The following is an 8,420-nucleotide window of genomic DNA, read 5'->3' as shown; positions in this document are numbered from 1 at the left end:
TGCGAGGGATACCTCGGCGTCGAGGCATACTCAGAAGTGCAAATGGACCGAGAGAGGGATTGAGGCAAAAAGCAAGCTGATAACAGGAGGAACACAGAGAGTTTCAGGGAGCTTACAAACCCAGGCTAGCAGCCAAATTCGAAATGCCAAACAGGGGTGTTGAAGCGGCTCTGCTTCACAATAAAAAGAACCAGTAGCTGATACAGGCGCATTGAAACGATCCATACCAATAAACCAATCTGTCTGCCGATCAACCATGCCCGCATTAATGCCTGACTGCAAGACCAACATTCGAGACTGCTCAGTATTGATTTCACCTGCCCTTAAATCCATTTGCCATCCTACGATGCGTATCATAAGGACCATCCGCCTGCCATCTGCCAGGCCAGCTGCCTGTATAGTGCGGCTCCTCATTAATAGCTGTTAATGGCACCTGCATCCGGTATATATATATATATAAAGAAAAAATAAGCAATAGATAAAATGGGGTCAACAATAAAATATGAGGCTCAGGTCCATTAAACAAATAACAAAAATACCAAAAGGAGTTAAGAATGAATAGGATGATAAAATGCATAAAAAACATGAAGGATCAAGAAAACAAACTCTAATGAAGAATAAATCAACAAAAAATACTATAAAAATGATGTCGATACCTACATAGACAAAAAATAAAAAAATAAAAAATTAGGAGGACAAGATAGGGACCCAACTTCTACTAATATTCCAACCATCATCTCTATTCAGCTTATTGGGTCTTTTTTCAATTTTTAGGATCTCCCTCAATTTACAATGATGGAAATGCCTAACCTTAGCAACGACTTGGGCCTCCTCAATGTAGATGTGATGCTTAGATTCATTTGCATGCTCCGCCAAAGCAGAGGAGCAAGTCCTGCCATGCTTGATGTCAGCAGCATGCTCACGAATCCTTTTATTAATCGAGCAACCAGTCTCACCAATGTAGGGAGTCCCACAAGAGCATGAGATAACGTAAACACCCTTCATATTCTTGGGGTCCACCGGGCCTTTTACAAATCTAAGCGAGCTTCGGATGGTATTTAAAGGCCGAAAGGTTGAAGCCACCTTATGCTTCCTTAGGATCCTTCCAATCTCGTCAGTGGTCCTTAGATAAAAGGAAGATGAACACCACAAAATCGATCTTTGGTATCTCTCTTAGCATTAGGACCTTTTTCAGCTCTGAGGAAAGCCTTAGTACATTGGTGTCTACTATATGCATTATTAATGAAAACACTTAGGAGATGTGCTTTCTCTTCCTTGAGATGGTTCTCATCAGAAACTCTTAAAGCTCTAGTCGCTAACTTGTTGAGAACACCAAGCTTTTAAGCTGGTAAATGATGAGAATTAGCATGAAGATATTGTTCTGTATGAGTTTTCTTATGATATACCTGATGAGAGAAAGAGCCATTATCATTCCTTGAAAGGAGCACGTCAAGGAAGGGAAGATTACCGTTACATTCAAATTCCATGGTGAACTTTATAGAACTAGATTGATTGTTAAGATGGAGGAAAGACAGTTCCAACTTTTCTTTACCGTGGGACCATATGACACAAGTGCCATCCACAAACCTCTTCCACAACTTAAGCAGAAGACGAGAAGAGGCTAAGGCCTTTGATTCAAAATCCTCCATGAATAGATTAGCTACCATAGGGGAGAGGCAGGAAGCCATGATGACACCGCATGTTTGCTCATAGAATTCCCCATCAAATGAAAAGAAAGTAGAAGTAAGACAAATACCAAATAAATAAGTTGTATCAGGATCTGTGATGCGGTTGATGACTTCGATGGCCTTGTTGATAGGGATATTAGTGTAGAGAGAGACCACATCGAAGCTCACAAGCTTGTCGTCTGGATCAAGCTTGTCCTCTAGATCTATGGTCTGCCAAAGATTCATAAGGAAGGGGCCCCTCTGAGACCCATTGTCAACACTATAGGATGGAAAACTTATCTTCTTGCTAAATATTTAGCCCAGAAGCTTAAGCCTCTTGCTGGCCATACAAAATCCTTCATCAAGGACTCTACCTCGTTTGTTAATGAGTTAAAGAGTTTCAAGCTTGATCTAGAGGACAAGCTTGTTAGCTTCAATGTGGTCGCTCTCTACACTAATATCCCTATCAACGAGCCCATTGAAGTCATCAAGTGCATCACAGATCCTGATATGGCTTATTTAGTTAGTATTTTTCTTACTTCCACTTTCTTTTCATTCGATGGGGAATTCTATGAGCAAACTTGCACTGTCACCATGGGTTGCCCCCTCTCCCCTATGGTAGCTAATCTATTCATGGAGGATTTTGAATCAAAGGCGTTAGCCTCTTCTCGTCTTCTACGTAAGTTGTGGAAGAGGTTTGTGGATGACACCTGTGTCATCTAGTCCCATGGTAAAGAAAAGTTGGAACTGTTTTTCCTCCATCTTAACAATCATTCTAGTTCTATAAAGTTCACCATGGAATTTGAATGTAATGATAGTCTTCCCTTCCTTGACGTCCTCCTCTCAAAGAATGATAATGACCCTTTCTCTCATCAGGTATATCGTAAGAAAGCTCATACAGAACAATAACTTCAAGCTAATTCTCATCATTTCCCAGCTCAAAAGCTTTGTGTTCTCAATACCTTAGTGACTAGAGCTTTAAGAGTTTCTGATGAGAACCATCTCAAGGAAGAGAAAGCACATCTTCTAAGTGTTTTCATTAATAATGGGTATAGTAGGCACCAATGTACTAAGGCTTTCCTCAGAGCTGAAAAAGGTCCTAGTGCTAAGAAAGATACCAAGCATCGATTTTCTGGTGTTCATCTTCCTTTTATCCGAGGGATCACTGACAAGATTGCAAGGACACTAAGGAAGCATAATGTGGCTTCAACCTTTTGGCCTTTAAATACCATCTAGAGCTCCCTTAGATCTGTAAAAGACCCAATGGGCCCTGGGAATATGAAAGGCGTTTATGTTATCCCATGCTGTTGTGGGACTCCCTACATTAGTGAGACTCGTCTCTCGATTAATCAAAGGATTTGTGAGCATGTTGCTGACATCAAGCATGGCAGGACCCACTCCTTTGCTTTGGCGGAGTATGCAGATGAATCTAAGCATCACATTTGCATTGAGGAGGCCCAAGTCATTGCTAAGGTTAGTTGTTTCCATCATCGTAAATTGAGGGAGGTCCTAGAAATTGAAAAAAGACCCAATAATTTGAATAGAGATGATGGTTGGAATATTAGTAGAAGTTGGGTATGTGTCTTGTCCTCCTAATTTTTTTATTTTTTATTGGTCTATGTAGGTATTGGCATCTTTTTTATAATATTTTTTGTTGATTTATTCTTCACTAGAGTTTATTTTCTTGATCCTCCGTGTTTTCTATGCATTTTATCATCCTATTCATTCTTAACTCTTTTTATTATTTTTGTTATTTGTTTAGGGCATGAGTCCCATATTTTATTGTTGACCCCGTTTTATCTATTGATTATTTTTTCTTTGGATATATATATATGTGTGTGTGTGTGTTTCTATTTTTATTTATTTTGACTTGTGTATATTTTTTGTTTATTTTATTTATTTTTCCATTTAATTTATTTCCATTATTTATTTTATTTATCAAACGATCTTATATCGATTAGGTTCTTCACTCGTCTTTATAATTTTTGACTCCCCTCCTATAAAGTTTGATTTTGATTATTTATTTATTTATTTTAAAAACTAGCTGTTTAATATAGTGGCTACTTATTAATATTTGTTTTTAATAAATTAATAAACTAATGTAATAGTTTAAATATTCTTTTTCAAAAACTAGTAATATTTGGTTTTAATAAATTAATTTAAATATTATTTTTCAAAAACTAGCCATTCAATATAATCGTTACCTATTAATATTTTTAATAAATTAATGAAATAATATAAATATTTAAATATTTTTTCAAAAACTAGCAAGCCTTTATATATTAATATTTTAATAAATTAGTAAACTCATATCATTATTTAAATATTATTTTTCAAGAACTAGTAATATTTGGTTTTAATAAATTAATTTAAATACTATTTTTTAAAAACTAGCCATTTAATATAGCGGTTACTTCATAATATTTGTTTTCAATATATTAATAAATTAATATTATAATTTAAATATTATTGTTCAAATATAGTTGTTACTTGAAATTATGTCTCTACATTGCTCTCTATTTAAGCCTTTGCAATAGTCATCATCATATGATGAACTACACTTGTTGATTCAACGAGTCTGCCAAAAAAATTCTCTCATGTCATTTTTATTTAATTAATTATAATATTGTAATATTAGGAAGGGAAAATAACTTCCCTATGAATACCCACATAACAACAAAAGTAAAGTGTGAATGGTGCCAAGTAAATGCGACAATTAAGAGACAATTATAATATTGTGATGTTAGGAAGGGAAGATAAGTTCCAAATGAATAGCCAGATAATAACAAAGTACTGAAGTGTGAATGGTGCGAAATAACTGCAACAATTAAGAGACAATTACATATAAGTAAATTGTGAATGGTGCGAAGTAACTGCGACAATTCTATATAAGTTTAGGTTATAAGTTGAGTCCTGGTCATGAGCAACGAACCTGTATAGAAAATGCCAAAAAAACCAAGCCCATGCACGGAGGGATTCTAGGATTATATACATGTTATGGATATCTTGGAACATTAGAGGAAATTTGGGGCAACCATCCAAAACATTAAATCTCTAACATTAAATACTAACGTATCAACACTCTGTATAGTTAGGGGAACAACTCTGTATAGTTATGGCAGCCAGGAGACAAGGTACATCAATTTATTCTTGCAATGCGTATAAGGAAGTTTCAGCGTATGTATCAGCGGATTATTGATATGTTCAATCATAGCTATTCAGTGGACCCCACAGACATTCGGTCATGCAACTTGGCTGTAGTACAATCCATGGGGGAACCGCTGCTACACCCGGAAAAAGATTCGTAGCTGTCTTTTAATGCATAAATGCTGAGAGCGTGGACTTTTGTTGAAAATTTGACAGGAAGATTAAGCGTCCTGCATTAGATGAAATCCAGAGCAAAACGAGATCTCAACATCGATCTTCAGGGCGTTTCTCCACGGGAAGCAGTAAACGCCCTCTTTGAATCATGCGTTGTTACTTCAAAAGAGAAGCTAGGGACCAGCACTCTTCCACCGTCTGCAACGCCAGGCTGCTGTGAAAGTGGCTGGAAAAATCCCTTCGGTTGGTAACCCTAATTCGTAAACCTTGGGTTGGAAACATAAAAGAAATGAAAATCACTGCTAGCATACCTCTTTGGAGCTACTATTTAGCTCATCGCTGAAGTCATAAGGAGGGCTCACAGCTGCGAGTTTCATCGAAAGAAACTGCAAATATCAGAAGAAAATGGATTCAAATTAAAAAAAACCTAACTACAAAGAACACAAGAAGAATCAAATTCAAAAAACCTTCAAATTATATGGAGCCACCCATAATATGAAAATGGTTGTATTTGTGGCCATTGGACTTACCTCTATTTGTCTCTGCAAGGATTGTACATAGTTGATTATCTCCTCCAGCATGCCTGCCTTGCCTACCGTCTAACATTCAAGACAATCTATTATTCTCTAAATTAGTTGCCTTAAACGGAAAATAATAATTTATTTACGAAATAATACACATTCTTACCTTGGAGCACCCTGGAACCAAATTCTTTAAAAATCTCAAACGTTCGTTTATTTTCTCCCTCCTGACCTGAAAGTGGAGCAAATAAAAGATATTCTTGGAAAAACGGTTATTAAATCAATTTTCCGTACCTAAAAACTTAATTTTATGAGAGAGAGTTGTGCTTTCCAACGTAATCACCAGATTGAAACATTCTAACTTGATTTTAAGTTAGAGAAGTTATCAGCGATTGCCAAAGTTGAAGTCGTTGGAGTTCATTACGGCTTTGCCCTTTAACTTAATCGCCATGTTCAAACAACATATCTCAGAGCAGTTACTCTAAATTTGATCCGATGATAAAGTTAGTTTCTAATTCTTTGATCAATTAAGTAATCTATTCGAACAACATATCTCAGAGCAGTTACTCTAAATTTGATCCGATGATAAAGTTAGTTTCTAATTCTTTGATCAATTAAGTAATCTATTCAAAATCATCACGACAGCATGAGGGAATGGTAAAAGGCAATATGAAAATTGTAAAATGACATTATAAAATGTCCATAATTTTTAATAGAGGCACATTCCATTGAACAAATTTTCTAGTGAAGGTATTTCAAGTTATATGAATTATTTTAATTATTATTTGATATGGTTTATGTTTTTTAGAAAAATATTAGTAGTGAAAAAAATATAATAATATATATCTATTAATTACAACAATATTTCTTATCATTATATTATCAAAAAAGAATTGAATTTGAGTGAAAAAATTACAGACATTAACTCTAATAATTCAAAATAACAATTACAATTAAAAAATCATATTTTATATATTTTTATTTATCTTTATATAAATTATAAATAATTGCAATTTACTTTCAAACCAAAAATAAAAGTGGAAATCAATTAACTATTTTCTAAATTTATATTTCAACTGGAAGTAAAAAATGAGAAATCAGCTCCAAGGGTTAGTTCAATTGATTGAGTTCTTGTTGTAAAAAATGAAAAATTAGCTTCAAGGGTTAGTTCAACTGATTGAGTTCCTGTTGTTAAGTACTGAAGAAGTTTTCCGTTACACCAAAACCTCTTCAAATACTTCCCCCATCCAGAAATCAGAAAGTCAATTTTCCTCGAACACTTAGATTTAGGCCCTGCTCATATGACTCATACTTTAAAAGATGATTAAATCAAACTCACATACTTTAAAAGACGATTAAATCAAAATTTCAGAATAAAATTTTTGATATAAAATATTGAAATGATAAAACGAAATTTGTCTTCATTACTCACACCAATGTTTCTATAGCTTTCAAAAATTTCCATAAAATGATTGGAGAACATTATTAAAAACAAAAAAACAAAAAAATGGCACCTACCATAATTAACTAAATATAATAATAAGAGAAATTGACTAAATATAATAATAAGATTGATGTAAATTTATCTTTACTTCACAGACTCGGTATGCCCAGATAAGGGGGCGAACTTTACCCTTTCTGCGAGACTGTGACTATCCGTGGCCTGACCCCTTCTTGCTCTCACGTGGATAAAATCCTTGGGAGGTTCTGCATTGATTTTCTTAACATTAGCCGGAGAACCTGCGGCTTTTTGAGTACTAGGGGACTTGCCTTTCTTAGAAGAGGATGGGCGTTTCGTTTGACCCTCCTGGGGTTTCACACACAAAAAAAAAAATCAGAACATACATGAATATTGTAAAATGAAACTGCGAACTATGCACGCAGTAAAATGACAATTTTTATTTTTGTGCATAATCTTATAGTTATTTGTATTGTAACGTGATTTTTTTCCGAAAAAACCTATTTTCCAAAAATTCATCCGACAGAAGCAAAATGATATAAGTAAAAAAAGTATGGACAGAGACAAGAAATTGAAAATGCCTCTGAATTCACCTTGGCAGTGTTTTTCGATTCATTTCGAACAAAGCTTCGTTTCTTCCCCTTTCGTATGTCGAACTCAGTTAATGCAACACTGATCTGCCCTGAAGTTGAAGAGGCCCAAATATTGCCATCCGTGCAGTTATTATAGTGCCTTTCAAAGCAACCGTGAATACTGCCATCTGAAGGTATAATGATTTCAACAGCCGCATCTCTGTCTTTCGTTTCGGCAGGGAAGCCATTAATGTCACAGAGATCTGATAATGCCTCAGTTCGGGCATCCTCTGAAGAAAGTCCACGCTTCTGCTTTAAGCCTTGGTAACAATGAAAGGCAGCGCTACTACTATGAATCAGTTTGTTTGCAGGCGAATTAGCGTGGTGATTCGACATTGTTATAAGTGAGTTCATATTCTCCATATCTCCATGGCTGCCTGGATGAAGAAAATCTTCATTCCGAAGAAAGGGAGAATAGGTCTTTAATGCAGTGTGCTTGTACATATTAAACAAAGAGTAATCGTCGATAGCAGAGAAGTAGGGAAGTGAGGCATCCATGGAAGAAATGAAGAGATCAGGTATCAATATCACAATACAACTTTTTGGGGACCATGAAGAATGCTTAAATGGACTTGGCAGTGCAAGTGCATGAAGAATTGTTGGTAGTGAGAAAAATAAATGTAGTGAGCGAAGCATGAGGCGAGCAGCACAGCGCAATGCTCGTCGAGCAATGGGGAGTCCCACCGACGGAGACACTCGTTTGTTCACTTCACTCCACCTCACCATCTTCTGCACCACTTTTGCAGACATCCTCAAAACGGCCACAGAGCTTTAAGTTACAGTACAGTTTATCAGAAAATTTCATTCTGAAAGAAGAAGC

The 8,420-nt window shown here is 35.6% G+C and overlaps 1 protein-coding gene across 1 annotated transcript; it reads right to left on the bottom strand.

The window, feature by feature from the left end:
• Positions 1–4,505: 4,505 nt before the first annotated feature.
• LOC149168206 (uncharacterized) lies at positions 4,506–8,151 on the bottom strand. The gene is made up of 6 exons (XM_089426906.1): positions 7,562–8,151; positions 7,143–7,316; positions 5,676–5,741; positions 5,519–5,587; positions 5,300–5,374; positions 4,506–5,214 (listed from the first exon to the last, which is right to left on the bottom strand). Exons 1-6 carry the CDS (start codon positions 8,096–8,098, stop codon positions 5,092–5,094), a joined length of 1,044 nt encoding a protein of 347 aa, XP_089283032.1. The 5' UTR covers positions 8,099–8,151; the 3' UTR covers positions 4,506–5,091.
• Between the last annotated feature and the right edge of the window lie 269 nt (positions 8,152–8,420).

Source organism: Pinus tabuliformis, chromosome 4_2 (assembly GCF_031772625.1).
Source record: "Pinus tabuliformis cultivar Carrire ecotype Pingquan chromosome 4_2, CPIR1, whole genome shotgun sequence".
NCBI lineage: Eukaryota > Viridiplantae > Streptophyta > Pinopsida > Pinales > Pinaceae > Pinus > Pinus tabuliformis.
This window is presented reverse-complemented; position numbering and strand designations above follow the sequence as displayed.

What these genes read in the sequence shown, in the direction of transcription:
- LOC149168206 (XM_089426906.1), bottom strand. Translation starts at nt 8,098, where the DNA reads ATGGATGCCTCACTTCCCTACTTCTCTGCTATCGACGATTACTCTTTG. An exon ending in AATCGAAAAACACTGCCAAG is followed by an intron (nt 7,317 to 7,561) that starts GTGAATTCAGAG and finishes GTGAAACCCCAG; the next exon opens with GAGGGTCAAACGAAACGCCC. An exon ending in TAAATAGTAGCTCCAAAGAG is followed by an intron (nt 5,215 to 5,299) that starts GTATGCTAGCAG and finishes GGATTTTTCCAG; the next exon opens with CCACTTTCACAGCAGCCTGG.